The sequence below is a fragment of the Haemorhous mexicanus genome, chromosome Z, assembly GCF_027477595.1.
Source record: "Haemorhous mexicanus isolate bHaeMex1 chromosome Z, bHaeMex1.pri, whole genome shotgun sequence".
Lineage (NCBI taxonomy): Eukaryota > Metazoa > Chordata > Aves > Passeriformes > Fringillidae > Haemorhous > Haemorhous mexicanus.
Genome location: NC_082381.1, coordinates 19,968,889 through 19,986,497, shown reverse-complemented (window position 1 = coordinate 19,986,497; position 17,609 = coordinate 19,968,889). Strand labels below are relative to the sequence as shown.

The following is a 17,609-nucleotide window of genomic DNA, read 5'->3' as shown; positions in this document are numbered from 1 at the left end:
ATGCTTCAGAGAGATTCCCTGTGCTCTTTGCAAAGATCTCTGCATGTCCCTCACACCTGCCCTCAAAACAGAAGCCAGTCTCGCTCAGTTTGCTCTCTGCCACTTATCTGCACATTTTTATTTTCACACCAGTGTATCTTTCCTCTTACAGTACTAGTTTAACAGAAAAAAAGGTGCACAGACCTTTATGCTGTTCTCATGATTCTTCTAGTTCCCAGTGCTTTAATCTCTGCCATGTTCTGCACAATTCTGGCAATGAATTCTCTAAGCAAGCATCTAATTTTGCATTGGTTTTGAAACCATCATTAACATCTGTGCTGCTGAAGCAACATGCTGTTCATTAAGCACTGGCTTCGGACAGGGTGACTGTGAGATGCATATACTCCAAACATCAGTTAGCACATACTTCTGAGGCAAAGGCATCAGGGAAGCAGACATTTAATGCTGCTCACCAATTTTTAATGGTGCATCTGGTGCTGGTGTTGCATAAAGTAGATTTTCTGGCTTCAAGTCTCGATGCACAATCCCATTTGCATGCAGATACTAAGAAAGAGAAAGTCAAAGCACATAAGTAAGAATGGTCAAGCATGAGTTGACGTCTTTCTAATTCTCTGTAGCAGCAGATTAATATTTTCTCTGTGTGTGACAAAGAATTACTTCACTAATTTTCAGCAGCTCTTTTTTCTGCAAATTTGATCAGCATAGGATCCTTGGATTCATACTGTAATCTGAATAGGAAAATAAAATTTGGGAAGGCAAAGATAACATCATGTTCATTTGGGAACAAAAACACGTCAGAAAGTATCCTTGAATTTTAATAGAGCAGTAGCTCCTAAGAAGCAATCTGATAAATTATGGGATGCCAAAGTCTGGGTCAGAGGAAGGTATTTTCTGCACATTGTAACATTCTCAGAGATAGGAAAATGGTCACGTAATTATTAAAAAATTGCATGGACATATTTGAGTAGAAAGGATGCAGTAGGTGTCCTCGGTCAGCTACAATGCTTGAGGTCCCTTGGTGCAGATTTCCTACAAGTTTTAAAACTACTCAGTTGGAAAGTTCCAAAAATCCATCTGTCTTGCCAAAGTACATGCAAATCCACTCACTATTGAATTCCTGCCATGCACTAATGGAAAGAAAAAATTCTAGAACATATGGCTTCCACTTATACTGCTACAGATAGAAATAGAAAAAGTATAATATACAATATACTGATAGACAGAATGGATAAACCAGTGAGAGAAAATCTGTATTTCTTGTTGATAAAATATTCACACAAAACTCTAAAGTCTTAGAAGAGAATTGCTGAAGGGTGGAATCACATTATCTAATTCAAAAGTCTCCTGTTCTGCATTTTAGTAGCATCTCTCCCAGCTGTGTTTTTACTACCAAAAAACCCCAGTCTCTGTGCATATATATGCAGGAAATGACAAATGGTTGAATATTCACATAGCTATAATAATGTACACTTGAGTTAGCATCTGAGGTAAATTCTTGACTTTGTAGCTCATTGTAATTTTAGTTCCTGTAAATTGCCAGTTGTTAAATAACATTAAGAAGGAATACATTGCTCTGTCCTTGGGCATTGTTTTAGTGACACTGTGTGCTTTCCACAAGTGTTTTTCTCATAGTGCAATAAGTGATCTTTATTGACTTTCTCTGCAATCCCAAAGTCACGGGATTTGTCATGATGTGGCTTTTAGAGATCAGCCACAGACTCACCTTACTTCACAGTGAAATTTAAGTGTTTGTTCCATCGGTTTTCCACAGTGAGGTAACTAATCAATTATCCAAGGTAAAAACAGCCAACAACATGTGGAAACTGATGGATATTACACTGCTACATCATTTAATGCAGCCACATCTGCATGCCTGTAAACAATTGTGTCCACGCTCCATAAAAATATATCTTCATCATGCCAGACATAAATGCAGCAAAGATGCTCCCACAGCACAGCAGTGATGTGTTTGACAGGCAGAGGTGATACCAAAAGCCATCAGACTGGAGTGGACAGAAAAAGATGTCTGAACTGATCTGTGTTCATGTGCTGAAAATCAGTTTAGCTGCCACTGCAGGAGTGAGAAGGATCAAACATTTCATGATCACTTGATGGAAAACAGACACTGCCAATTCATCTGCACAAAAAATCCTTGACCAAATTTGTGCAGAGGAATGTTCCAGCCAAGTCTGCAGCCTTTTAGCAGGTCCTTTTTACCATGTGCCCATAATCCTAAAAACATTTTATGCTGTGAGGCTGAAAACATAGAAATTTTCTTCTCTTTCCAGAAACACATTTTTATGGGAGGGAATTTTGGGAAAAACTTTAGGAGAAGCTGTTCAACTTTTCCTCCCTTTTAAGTCATAAAATGAGACTGGCTTGTGGGGCTCCTTCTCAGACACAGCAAGAACCATAACTGACAACATCTGTTAACCACTCCTGTGCCCTGCGGCTGAATGACTTTTTAACTAATTGAACTAGGAGTGTAAACTGGTTTTTTTTGTTACAAACTTACAAAACCCTAAGTAGGAAAATTTCTCTCCCCTGTCCATCCCACCATTTGCATAAAACTTACACATTGGGGTGCCCAACAAACGAAAATTGCCTCAATAACTTAACCTCATGCCTTTCAAAGATCGTCGCTGCAATAATCTGAGCTCTCTTTCTCATGTGCCCTCATCACAACACCTGCACCTACTCCTTCCCCACACCTCCCCTTGTCTTTCCAGCATCCAATCCAGAATTCCTACCCAGACATAGTAACTCCTCTGACATCTCTCTGCAGCCCACCCAAGTCCTGCCATGGTTACATCCTAAAATCGGTCCTTGCTGCTCTTTTTTCTGTCATCCTTTGTTCCTCTTGCTTGTCTTCATTTTGGGCTGGGACAAGACGTGAATGGCCAGGGACACCTCATGCTGCCAGGTCCTGGGTTTAACAGCTACTGTTGGCAGCTTATATTTTCATAATACATCAAATTTTTTTGAGTATTGTCAATAGGGTCAATAGCTTTGTTGAGAACTATCAGACAGAAGGGCAACATGGATTAAAAAAACCCCAAACCAACCCAACAAAAAACCCCTAGTGGTTTTATGGATTTGGATACCGCATTCTTCATGGAAGTATTGTTTCAGCTTGTGGATCCCTAGGCTTCTGAGGTGATAGACAGCTGGCTGGACTTCTGTAAAGGGTGTTTACACCCAAAACAGCCTTGTTAATAAAGGTCTCTAGCAGATGCAGTGACCTCTTGTCCTCCAGCCTGGGCCACCTGTCCCTCACTGAGAGCATTTCCTGCTCCACAACCCCCTTGCAACACTGTCCCTTTTTAGCACTGCTCCCTTAGTTAGTAGATACCCCGGGACTGACCTGTTTCCAAATTTTCATTAGTCTCATTCTCCCCATGTAGCATTAGAGCTCCAGATATTGAAGGAATACTAATTGGTCTTGTAGAAATATGAACAGTATGAGCTAAAGCATTTTGGTTTAGAAGCAGATTTAGTTAAATTAGCATAATCCACTTTGTATGACACATCTCAATTTATATGTGCTTTATTTTGATTGCTCTCGCTTTATTTCTCATATACCAATTTTAATAAAAGGTATGTTCCTTTGCATGACTTCAAAGACTTTCCCAGTTTGTAGCACAGAGTTGGGCATTGCACACTTCCAGTCTAAGACAGGTGCTCTACTATTTATATGTTATGTCTCTTAATGGCTAAGTTATATGATTGAATGAGAGGATCTGGGCCCAGGTATCATGCCAGAACTCACTTTACAAACCTAGGCATTACTGAATTACATCACTTTTTCCACATAAAAGATATGGATAAGACTTGGGAAATACTTTATTTCTGTGGCTGGATGTGGAGTTTGTAAATGCATAGCATTGCAGAACAGTTTAACAGGACATGCACATTAAAATGTGATCATGATGTGGTACTCTCACTGTAGCTAAAATATTCAGTTTTCACTTCCTTCAGGTTTTCAATAGAGAATGCCAGCCAATAAAAAAATCACAAAGACATCTCAGTTAATCTGGGAGAAAAATTTTATAACAAAATCGAGTAGCACAGTCTTCTTACTCTTTGATAAACTTTGAGGTCAGACTCATCATGACACTAGGTCATGCTGAGTCTGATATACAAGTGCTTCTCTGTAGGACCTGCTTAAAATGAAGACAGCCTTCATTTTGGCCCTTACTCCTGGGGTACACAACAGGAATTCATGACTGAGCAACTTCCATGACTTTAGCTATGACTGCAACAGAAAAGCTTTTTTTTTTTTTTCTTTCCTTTTAAGCTTTTTTTCCAAAAAATCTCACTCTGCTGCAAGAAGGTTTCTTTTGTTCTTTGTTTTGCTGTTTAATAATTCAGGCATCTATCTAACTTGAAAGATTTTATGACAAAAGGACAAATGTAAACTGCTAAAAACTCTGGACCTATCCCTTAATTTTATTTATGGTACCCATTACACAGAACTGTAGAAAAGTAGGGCTGTAATGAACCTGAATGATCTATTCCTCTCTATGCTCCTTGGCAGCATCAATTACACCTACAACAGCTGTTTGTTCAATTTATTCCTGCAGACCTCTGCTATTAGAAACTTTAGAATTTCTCCAAGCAATTTATTACAGGGCTGTGCTTTCCTGACTTTTAAAAAGTACTTCCCTGCCACTCACCTGGATTTTGACAAGAGCAGATGAAGCCCATTGCTTTGTTTCCTATGTATGGAAGAGGCAGAAAGTAGATTATCTCTTGTTTTGCAAGAGCCTTTTGAATACTTGTTACCGTATACACAATTATTCTTCTCTCTAAGATTGCAGGACTTTGTTTGGTCAGTCTTTTCTAGACTTGTGGTCATTCTTGTGTCAAGAATGCACTAATGTGTTGAAAATGCAAAAATGCATTCCAGTAGTTGTGACCTGACAAACTTTATAAAATGTATTAATAAATGTATTTGCCATTTATTTCCAACATATACCACTCCTGTCTGCCTATTGACCCAGTGTAACCTTCAAGTCCTTTCTCTTTTTTTCCACTGTCTTGACTGAACAAAAAGGACACTAAATTTTAGCAATGTTATTTTATTCCTAATCCTACTCTGCAACATATTTGCAACTTTCTCCAATTTTATGGTGTACAGAATTTTTATAAGTGGATCTTCTATTCCATCATATGAGGTTAGCAACAAAAAACACTTAAAAAGCAGAGCAGGCAAGGATTCTCCTGAACTTCCACTTTTGGTCTTTGGATACACATTCTCTCAGTAGAGACAACTAGTCTCTAACCAGCTTAAAACCACATAACCTTGATAATATTTCAATAATTTACTGTAAAATTGTCAGATGAGTCAAGTTTATTTATGTCAAGTAGGTACAATACCCTCTGCTTCTCCCCCTCCAATAATGTCTCTTGGGAAAAAGTCAGATTGATTTGGCATGGCTTGATCTGAATAAAATCCTGCCTTGCTGGTGCCTTGTTATTCCCCAGGTGCCCCACATTCTTTTCTTCATTATTTACTTCAGATTTCTGCGGGGAGTGAAGTTAATTCCTTCCTTCTCCTCCTGAAATGAGTACTGCATAAATCTGCTTCACTGCTCAGCCAACATCAGATGTGAGTGCTGTCTATTACATCTATTTTAGGCTTAAAAAGCTTGCTCTTTAAAGATTGTACCATGCAGGTCACTAGGGCAAAGAATTTTAAAAAAAATCTAAATTATTTGAATACACTCTGAAGCTAATTTTTAGTAATTTTTCTTACTGTAGGCTCATTCTTTACAGCTTAGTCACTGTTATTAAATGTGCTAGACATCTGGGTATTGCTCAACATTTATGGAAACTATCAGGGAAAAAAAAAAAGAAACAGTGTTTCCTTCTTCTAGACAACTTTCAATTGGTGTCCTTCACCTGTAGCACTCCTTATGGGGATGAGGGAGCTTGCTACCCCTCTTGTTTCATTCTAGATGCATTCTCATTTTCTGCCTTGGCCTTCCTGGCTTCAGCCTTTGAATTCCTGGTGTTATTCCAACCCAGGCATGAAGACCCGGACCTGTTCTCTGCTTCCACATGTGTCAGTGTTTAATTCCAGGATGGGCTCTTCCTGAGCTTCATTCAAGGACTGATGGTGGTAGATTTCTGTGTGCATTAGCAGTGGGGAGAAGTCTGTTGTCTGATGTGGCGTGTGCAGTGGTTTCATTACAGCAATTTCTGTCCAGGACGCTGATAATGTGACAGCCATGATCATGAATACCAGATTCACTCATGTTTTCAAAAGGAAAATTTCCACCAGTTTCATTGCCGGATAGAATATATTTAGGACTTGCATGTTGAATTTATTAAAAAACCAGGACAGTAGGGTTTTGAACCAAAGCCAGCACTGGACATCTTCTGCTATAAATGCAGTCATTACATGCATAAGGAGCTGAAATCAGGGACTTTTTTTGCTCTCTTTTCAGGAATGTCTAGACTTGTAATTAAGCTCTTTCTGTGGCCCTCACAAAAGCTGCACAAAAGAGTGTCATTGCATAATGAAAGCTACTGCACAGTAATTTGGTTTGATTACAGCCATATACTGTTTGAATAAGGCATGGTTAATTGATGCTGATTTTGCATCAGTTAAGAGGAAGCTTAAATAAACTTTCAATAAACCAGAGGGATATTGGGATAGAAAATATTCCTGTTTTCTAGTCCTAGGAAGGTGAGTGAACTCACCTTATATAGGTAGACTGGGAAAACCAGTCTCCATCTCTGTGGTGTCTTAAATCACCACTCAGCACAGACTTTACAGAGTACAGAGAAACATTCAAAATGCATCACTGAAAATGTACCTGGAATCCTACATTCCATGTTGGTGCAGACTTTAGAAAACAAGACACATGCAGCTTGGGGGAATCAAGAGATAGCTAAAATGTTATAGTTAATGAGAACCTCTTCACTATTACAATCTCATGCATGTATTAGCCAGTTTGCAATTCACAGGTCCAACAAGAGCACAGGAGTTACAGATTGATAAGAGGATATGGTATGTGACCTGGAGCTTACCCTAAGGCAAACCAGGCAGTTCTTCTGCATCTCAGTTTCTACATTTTTGAAATGTTGAGGCATATAAGCTGCACAGATGTCAGAGTGACAAGTGCAAAGGGAAATGGGGACACATAATAATTTGTTTTTGAAATGGTGCTGTCACCACTGAAATCCATGTAAAATTCCCCTACTTCAAATTTGTCAGACTTTATTTAAAAAATGTACAGTAATATGACAGCCTGTTCCTGTTCCATTTATTCCTTAGGCAGCACATAACTTTAAATGCAGAACAGGACCTGAAATTCCATTGCTTTGGCTTTGGAAATTGGATAGTTTTGTTTGAGCTGATTATTGAAAAGTGCATTTATCTAACTCTGTTGCTTACATGGTAAAAACATTGTTTAGGGTTAAGTTTTTTCTGTACAAAATAGAACACAAGAATAGAAATAATTTTGAATATACAGGGATTGTTTTAAGAGGTCTTGCATAAGTATATGTTAGAATTCCTGCTTAAAGAGCTTAAAAAAAAAAGTCACCAAATAAAAACCCACCATCAATGGTAATGTCAGAACCCATCTCAACAGGCATCAGCAAGGCTTTAGTAATAAAATGTGAGATCAAGTTACAGTTATACACACATCCTTATCTCCTCTTTGCCACCATTCCTTTCTGGCAGTCACACTGGTTTTGAGACTGAATGAACAGAGGACCACTTTATCACCACAACAGATGAAACCACTATCAATTTATTTTCTGGATGTATTATTTCAGCAAGTTATGGAATTCAGTGTCTGGATAACAACAAAACAGAGACTTAGAAAGGCCACAAATAATGGAAACTCCTCCAAACATCTTGCAGAAATCTGATTCTTTACACTCGTCTTGCTTTTATTGGTTGCTCTGGGAAATAGGAGTATGCCATTATGTTTGCTACTTGAAAAACTGACTTCCAAACAATTTCATAAAATATCCATTAACCTATTCAGATTCATTTAACTGAACATTGTTTTAGTGGAACGAAGAATATTTGCCTTTGAACTTAGCATAAGTATGCACTAACACAACTAATTTAATTTGTAATTTCAGATAATAAATCTTTGTTTTATGAAAAAGAATGAAGAAATGCATCAGCATAGATTAATAAATCCAAATCTCATTATTTTCTTTGCTGATCTATAATATTCAGAGTTTTGAGACAGGCCAGAAAGGAGGTTTTAAATTAGCAGTTGAGTTATATAAAGTTTCAACTGCATTCCCCACAATTAATTTTCTCTTACATTTGGAAGCATTTTTATCTTTTTGAACATTCCAGCTTTTAGAAGAGTGAAACAGCCTTAGGGATGATGACACTACACCAGGTGTGGTGACAGCAAATCATGTACAGTGATTTCTGTGCAATCCGACACATGTAGGAGATGGTAACACACACACCTTCCCACACAACTCCCAAACGAGCGGGCTTTGTGCAGAGAGCTAACTGTCTGCAGTGGCATGAAATTCTCCTCTTAAGCTGTAAGTAGGCCACAGCATCAGAGCAGCTAGAAGAGCTTTGATATAGTGGCTTTTTCTCTACATCCACCCAGAACAGCCGCCCACCTGCAGAATTCAGAGAAGAATTAACATACACTTACCATGTTGCTCACACAGTCACTCTGCCTAATTTTCTTTTTTTTTTTTTTTTTTGTTGTTTTGGGGGGTTTTTGTTGTTGTTGTTTGTTTGGGTTTTGTGGGTTTTTTTGGTTGGTTGGTTTGTTGGTGTTTTTGTTTGTTTTTTTTTTTTTTTTTTGTTCTGCATGTCTAGGGTACAGACAACAAAGATGATGCATCTTCTCCTGCAATTGCCCAGACCCCTTATGCAGGAAAATCTTCCCACTGCAGTCCCCACACAGACAGGGCACCTTCCAGTGCCTGCCCGTCTCCAGTTTCATATGGAAAAGATGAAGAACATATTTTGTTTCCGGAAAACTCAGTCATTTATGGTGAAATTCAAAAGAGTCATTGTAATAGATGCAGGGTAATGCCACAAAATTGCAGCGGGCAGAGCTGAACAGCTGAACAGCTGTGACTCAATCTGTCAGACCTGCTGAGGTACAGTACACTCCTTCAGGAGGTGCAGAAAAAACCCAGGAGAGCTAAACTCCCCCAAAACAGCAAGCACCCTTCTGAAAGCAAAAGTTAAAACCTCGCAGTGTGAGGTTTGGTACGAGCACCTATTTCCTCCATGGTTTTATTCAGCTCACAGAACCTTTCTGCTCAACTTATTTAACTCAACAAAGCTCCTACAACCAATGCTCCACAGTGTGCTGAGGTTTTATGGTTTGTTCAGAGGTCAGAAGACAAAAAGCATCACAATCACTTTGTATTCTACCACTTTGCTGTGCTCACTGTCTTCACCATCTTTTACTTTATTGACCACAGCCACTTTATAAACAAAGAAACAAGCAAATCTCTAATAAGCAAGAGTTTTTAATTAACTTCAAGACTTGAAAAATATTTAAACAGCATAAGAGATAGAATTATTTTAAGACCAACTGACCAAAAAACTCTCAAAAGCTTTTCAAATACATGAATGGGTCTTTGTAAAAGGAATGCAACTACAGTAAATTTGAAACAAAGCAGGGAGGAGTTTCATAAAATTGAGTTTCTACCTTTTAGCCAATGGCATAAATCTACAGAAAGACTTTTATCAATCTGCTATCCCTATAGAGAACACAAAATTCAGCAAGATCACTGCAATTCTAGCAAATTTAAAACTTACGTAGATTCTTTATTCTGAGCATGTTATTGAAAAGCAAGCATTGTTCTTGCAAGGCAGTAATGTCTTTGGTTTAGCCACTGGGAAACTGAAAAACATACAAATGAAAACCAATCTAGACTAGATCTAAAGCTGCTGTTAATGATATCTGGTGCTAGGTCAGGTCCCAGTAACTTTCATTGTCAGAGAGACATTTAGCTAATGGAAAACTATTTCTGGCAGCATTAGGTTTCACTGACCACAGGGATTCACAAGCCACAGCTCTAGGATACTGTAACAGGGCCATAATACAATGCCCTAATTAGCCAGAGGTGCACATCTGTTTATTCTGAACCAACATATTTTAGTTTTCTTGCAAGAAATTGATTTTTTGGATTCTGATCAAAGCACTAAATTTCATTTTGATTAATTTTTCTCCTTCTTTAAAGAGGGATATTTCATAAAGTAATGTAGATCTTAAATGAGTAAGTTACAGTCTTTGTTATGTGCTCTTGAACAAACAGATTTTGTTCTGCCTGTACTGTACACTACAAAATTAAACCATGTCAGGATGCCAGTACTCAATTGTCTACAGTGCTCAAATGTTTGGAAAAGTCCTGGGTAAATTAGAGCTGATCAAACCCACACCCTGTTTCTCAAGTGAAAGGGTATTCCCACCAGGCAATTTGAATCTGGTCTTTTTTTTTGAAGGCTGGCACTGGCACAACTTAATGGCATGGATATTGTCTTTAACAAGCCAGCAGTCATTGCTGACAGTGAATGACTGTTTTGGTAGAGTCAGACTTAAATTGTTTCAAATGTGAAATTTCAGTGTAATAGACCAAAGAGGATGAAATTTCTCTTGTCCATCCATGAAACTGTCATTCCAAAATATGCATTTTAAAAAAATCTGTAATTTTTAATTCATCATCTTATCTATGGAATATTCATAATCCTGCATTTGAATTCTTCTTTATGCATAAATAACAAACAGATGTTGTTTTGTGCTATGTTATACTTTCCTTGAATGGTCAAGTTTGGCCTGCATTGGCATCACCTGTTAAGCCTAATAATGACCACACATTTAAGCTGCATAAACCATATTTTTAAAAAAACCCCAATAACTTTCTTTTACTTTTGTTACAGATTTTTTACAAAATGTGATTTTAAACAGCTTAGCCCTCAAGGAGTACATGCATGGAAGAGTCTCCACTCATTCATTTCCTAGATGTGAGCCCTCAGCCCGTGCAATACAAAAGCCAACATCAGTCTTCCAGGTGCCATTACATTAAACCACAGTGGTGGTGTGGCCAGCTTAGACTGATCTCAGCCTCACAGAAGTGTGACACATGCACTCCCCTATTCTGAAATCAGGAAGGAAAACAAAATATCATTTCTGTTGGCAGCACCATCCCTCAGGCATCTCCTTGCTCGAGGTACACCTTGCAGACTAGACCTGCCAACTATGCTCAACTTTCATGGTTTTGCAGCATAAACTTTACACTTAATACAAGAAAAGAAGTCTATTATGCTCTATCATGGGGGCTCAGTGAAAAAAACCCAGACAATTTCATGGACAGTTACTTAGGATCCCCAAACAGGGAAAATTTATAAGATCCATTTCCATTCTAGGTTTTAAAGCCTGAATTTTTCTTCAAGTGATGACATTAGGAACATACATTTCTGTTGTACTTTACAAGATACCAGCAATATCTGTAAGGAAATCAGGTATTTAAAAAAAATCAGACCCATTTAGCTATTCCTGCAAGAATGTAACTGGAAGGAGATATAAAATTCTCACCTGCTAGTAAGAGGAAGAGGTCAGGTTAGTCTGTGGTTACTCTGATACATAGGTTACTGCTTCTATTGAAAAGCTTTCTCAGACTGCACACAAGTATAATTATGAGTTTTCTGTAAAGGCATATTACGTGTTTGTGCACTCTCTTGAAAGTGGAAGAAAATTTCACATTCTGCTGGGAATCACCACGACTTCTTCAAGGCACTCCATGTTCATTGTTCAGACACCTGGAATTCTGAAATACCACGTGCCACCCAGAGAAATGCCAAATTGTAAACCTGAATTTGCTAGCAGCTCCTCTTTTTAAGAAAGGGCAGGAACAGATCAAAATGGGTTGTTTAATTTCTGTCTAACAAAGAAACATCCCTGTGGTTTTGCTGCCCTAGTTCAGAACTTCAGGCAGTGCTACCAATTTTTAAAATACATCACACAATTCTTGTTTTAACATCCAAAAGGCTACAAACATCTTCCCTTATGAGACCTGCTAATACTGGAAGATGTAAAAAGAGATTTAATTTAAAATTGTATTTTTATCACTGAAAGATTTTCAGAAACATGTTTCCAAATATTTTTCCTGGTTTTACATGATCTCTCTTAATTCCAAATGTTGCAATTACAATGGAGATGTCCATAAAAAACTACAAAAATTAATTTTCTCTTAGTATGCCATACTCTTCCCAGCATTCAGAAAATCCTTGTAAAAATGCCTACAAATATGAACAGAATTGTTGTGCTCTATCACATATTATTCAAAGCCGTGGGACTGACAAGAAAACCCTAGTACTTTGACTTTGTGGACAGATTGTATGCCCAATGCAAAGCCTTTCCCAGACTGCAACTTCCAGAGCTGTTTCTCTAAGTGAGTGACAAACCTGTATAATACAAGTGCTTTCCAGGGTGAATAGTGATAAAATATGTCTTAAAACCTGCTGTCACCTCCAGCACTTGCCTCAGGGTCAGACTGGAGGAGCCTGGGGTGCAAAAGCTTCTCAAGCATTTGTCTTACAGGCCACTACTAATTTTCAATTAAGACTTAGAGCTAGAAAAAGGATCAGCCACACATGACAAATGGCAAATAATCCCATGAAATCAGCGTAAATGTTTCTGTTATCTTCAAAGAAGCTGCAGTGTGTGTGCTAGTGTTGTGTTTTGCACTGCACTACCACCATAATTCAGATATCCCTGTACCCTTGATCAGCAGACAGTCACTGCTGTGGCTTTCAAAGAGTTGAGGTCTTCTGGTTTAAAAGTGTGGAATTAAATGTAATGACCAACACTCAGTCACATGTCATCACTGCGCTCTGAGGGCTGGAGATAGGGTGGCAGTAAATTTTTCATTTTGCATTTTAATCTAGGTTTGTGTTTTGTATTAAGTACAAGAGACTTACAGATTAACATTGAAGTTAAATTTATTCCCATACTAAAAGGACACAACAGGATAATTAAGAATCTGGTCCACAGAATCCTGTTTATTTAGATTTTTATTGATTAGCCTAGCAATCAGTATGAGATATAAAATGTATTTATTGTTCTAGAGTAACTTCCAAATTGAGGGAATGATTGTATTAAAAATTTGTGTATAGAAACTCAAACTCAAAATATCAGTAAATAAATCTAAAACATGTAATGAGAAACAGGAATGCCAGCTAGGATGAAAAACCTTTACTCTCACATCTCTGAATCTAAACATAAATCCATATAAACAGAAAAAAGCTATTTTGGCCTCATTCAAGTAAACAGCTAAATTCCTATTGATCAGAACAACAAAAAAACCTGACTGAAAAACTGTGAAGAGATGACTGAAAATTATATCCTTTCTTAACACCCTGGCTTTCATCATCTCAATGTCTATAATGCAATCATTTATGATTTTTTTTTTTTTAATCACAGAGGTTTCTGGCTTGCTAGGACCTGGATTATAAGTGTGAAATATTATGAAGAAACACAAAAGTAAAAATTCAAAGCCTTTCACAGTTTTGCATGGTATAATTACATAAGAGGAACGTGAACCCCCTTAGCCTCCACAGTCTACGGCTGAACAATTCCATAAGATTAAAAAGTGCTAAGAGAAGATAAATCAATTTTGATTTTAACATATTTCAGAACATGGGGAGTCACTCCTGTCCCAGAACCTCCTCTTATCAAACCACACCTGGACTAGGCTCAATGGCAAATGTGAATATAAGCACCAATGCTGAAGGAGAAAATATCCTACCTGTGGACTGTTTAGAGGGAAAGAAATCCTCTTCTTTGGAAGTTTTGATTGTAAACTTCATGCAACAATCACAGATGTGAATTTGTCTGGATTTCAGTCAAGCATCTGACATTACCTCTGGTGTCTAGTTGGTCTTGCTGATGGTTGCACTGATGGAAATAGCAATGAGTAGGAGAGTGCAAACTAGACAGGAGCACAAAGCAAGGAAAGCACTCGGTATTGAGAAACCTGTTCTGGAGAATGAGGGATCAATAAGGACTGGAGAGGCTGTTGTTTGATGAGACAATGCCAAATTTGCCCTGTTCAGCAATGCAAAGCAGAGGTTTGAAGGAGGATTTGACCACCCTCTACAAATACACATCAATCAACACCAGGCAGGGTGGAAGGAACAGCCTTAAGCTAACCCATTCTTGGCACAAAAAACCCAACCAGAAAGTAGCTATGAATATTTTTAGGCCAGAAATGAAAAAAAGGCTCCTCACTGTGAAAGTTGCAAGTATTCAGGGCAGCCTTCCAGGAGGAGCGTGTGGGGGTCAAACCATGAACTGCTTCTAAGGCGATGCAAGTACAGCTATAAAACAACGTGATATGGTATTTTTATTTTTTTTCTTTCCAGTTTATACTAAAAGGTGCTGGGTTTGCATGGCAAGGTTTTGGGAGCAAGGGGACTGTAGGAGTGGCTTCTGAAGCTGCCAAAAAGCTTTCCCCCATTCAGGGGAGCCAATTCCAGCTGGCTCCAAGATATACCCAAAGCTGGCCATCAGCAACAGGGGCAGCAAATATGGGATAAGGTATTTAAGATGGGGAAAACTTCCCTCACCACAGCAACAGCACTTCAGGGAGAGAAGGGAGAATATTTTCTCATTATCACACTGTGATTTAATTGGTAATAAATTAAACTAATTTTCCGAAATTGAGTCTGCTTTGCCTGTGATGGAAGTTGCTAAGCAATCTCTTCCTGCCCTTGACTCATGAGTTTTTTGGTGTTTTTTCCTCCCCTGCCCATCTGAGGAAGGGAGAGATAGAGCAGATTGGGCGGGCATCTGTCATTGAGCCAGGCTCAAGCCCCAAATACAGCTTTTTTAGTGGTTTTTAGCTGTAGTTTTTGGTGGCTTCTGTGTGTTGTGCTAATTAGCAGAAATAGGATTCGATGCATAGGGAATCTGGCTCCATGCAATAAATCCTATTTCTTGGGTAAGAGCTGGCTGCAAGCATTTGTGCAGCTGGGCTGAAGGAGGACACAGGCTGAAAGTAAGAAGGCCAAAAGGAAACAATGAGCTGGGAGTACTTTATTTCATTGATGAACTGGCAATGACAACTACATCTTCAAGTATTGATCTCAGCTTAGTGCTTGCCAGGGTGAGCGTCACACTGAGAGTGATCCCTGCTCAGCCAAAGCCCCAGTACACAAAACACTGCAAACAAGCAAGAGGAGATGACTTTTCTGTCTGCTCAGTGATGCACTGGAAGAAGTTCAGATAAGGAATGTCTTCTGTCAGGTAAGAACAAGTCAAGCTGCTGACATGTCAAAGGGGAAAGATTTAATGGGCTGCTTAGCTCCAGTTCAAGAGGGAATGTGGTGCAGAGAGATCTTGTAGCTCTGAAATAATGATGGAAAGGAAAGGTACTGCTGAAAGTTACATCTTTCAATCTGTGAGGCCTAGATAAAATTGGCAAACATATGTTTCACTGAGACTTTTGTCAAACACCAAAGATAGCACTGCAGACTACCAGGCTGAGCTTCTACACAGTCTTGTCTATGATGAGGTCTCCAGTTTATGTACATTCTAGGGTTTAAGTTTTTAATATTTACTTACGTTGATTTTTGGATAATTACCATCCTTTAATTTAGCCCACTTAATCCTGCTAATAGGTTGCCTATAACTCATCTTTTCTTCTGTTGCTGCTCTTTTCTTTTTATTTTTTTAAACTAGTTTCAGGGTACCTTATATTTCTTCTCTCTTCAGTTATTCATTCCACAGAGTTAAATAACCAAGCTACTGGTCTCTTCTTGCTCACTTGCAGGTCTGCCCCTCCTCTATTATCACACTCCTTGTTTTAGCCTTTCCACATCCTTCTCATTAGGTCTCTCACACCCCCTTGCACTGCTTCTCTTACCCAGATGCTGCAGGATCTGTGTGAAGCTGCAGCCTTTATCCATGTTTATACACCTTCCAGCATCCTGGCAGCATGTCCTGTAGTACACACAGCTCTGCTGCTTTCCTCACACAGCAGATATAACCAGTTTCCTGGGACCACTCCAAAGATGAGCTGCATTCAGTGTTGGCACGTCCACAGGAATATGTAATATACCAACTTCCCTCAGGGGTGGTAATCATTCCTGCTACTGGACACCTATACAGAGTTGTTGGGCTCACAGGTGAGGAGATATCAGCTGGAAAGGCAAGGGGAAGAGAGATGCTTAGGTGTATTTATACACCACAAGATGTGCTATGAGCACATCCCAGATGCACAGGGTGAACTCCTGGAGTGATGCCATTTTTGCAACAGACAAATGAAGTCCTTGGATGCAGCAGGGGAGATACTGTCATGGAGAGAGGTGCTGCTGCACAAGACTCTGGTTTAGATCAGATGCCAAAACAGGCTGATGATGCTACTATATGCTGTAACATTTAACTTATATAGTGAGAGTTTTCTGGACTGAAAAACAAGTGAATTTTGAAGAACATGAAAATTCTCATTTTGCAAAGGAAGATTAATAAAGTGAGATGCAATATTTTACATATATAAGCCAATACATGCAAAGATAAGGTCTATCTGAGTCATCAAGAGAATTTTGAATTATTTTACTTTGAGCATGGGTGCCTGAAATATGAGACTGGACTTTTCCCAGAACAGGTTTCAATCAGGTTCAGACGTCCCAGTAAGAAATCTATTGAGCCCAAAGTCCATGTTCTTATGAGCAGAGATTAAACATATGGGCTTATTTGGCTTAACAATAGTTGTAGGCTCTGAGAGGAAACAAGTGCTGTTTGTCAAGACAAGAATGGGCAAGATGGAAAGAGGAATGAAAACTCATAGCTGTTACTTAATCATGGAGGACAAAGGAGGTTTCCAACAGGAATGCAGCAGCAAAAAGCTGAGTGGTCTCATGATCACAGCTCTGTGAGAAGATATATCTGTGAGGGCAACAGCAAAAATCCTAGAACTTATGGAGATAATGGAAACAAAAGGTTGAATTTCAGATTTGAGCACCCTTCCAAGAGTCCATAAGTGAGCACACCTGTGAAATTGGGGATGCTTTTTCCAAACTATGGAGTCAACAAGACAGGCTTCAGTGCAGCATTGATGATCTCCACAGATGGAGGATTTAATCACGGTAAAATCTATACTTTTATGTCATACACACCCGGTTTTCAGTATAAGATGTACTTTCTTCCCCTGCTCAATCAGTGAACTGAAGCTTTGGGGCTTCAGCTGCTGCAGTCATCATTCAGCTTTTTCGAACTTGCAGAGATGACAGTAACTGTGTTTAGACAAAAATTATTATAAAAAGTCACAACAGTTTCATACAAACCAACGTTGTTTCCAAACGAGGTAACAGAAACTCTCAAGCACACCGCCAAACACACAATTTAGCAGGAATAGATCAAAAATGTTATGAAACTTATGAAAATGCCAACACTTTCCACCATTAAAAAGAATTTACTGCATCTACCTCTTTGACAAACCTAATTATCTTAACTGTCACTGTACTTAAGCTATCTCATCCCAGGTTTTGGAAGATTTTATCATAGAATTGTAACAGTATGCATGTGAATTATGAGCAAAAGCTGGTATTTTCAGCACAAAAAAAAACTACTACAGTGTCTACTGAGAGC

The 17,609-nt window shown here is 38.7% G+C and overlaps 1 protein-coding gene across 1 annotated transcript in view; it reads right to left on the bottom strand.

The window, feature by feature from the left end:
* CAMK4 (calcium/calmodulin dependent protein kinase IV) overlaps nt 1-17,609 on the bottom strand; it is a 143,204-nt gene that overhangs the window by 14,976 nt on the left and 110,619 nt on the right. The window contains exon 6 of the mRNA XM_059836559.1: nt 453-543. Within this exon, the coding sequence (XP_059692542.1) occupies nt 453-543 (91 nt within the window). The remainder of the gene's footprint in view (nt 1-452; nt 544-17,609) is intronic.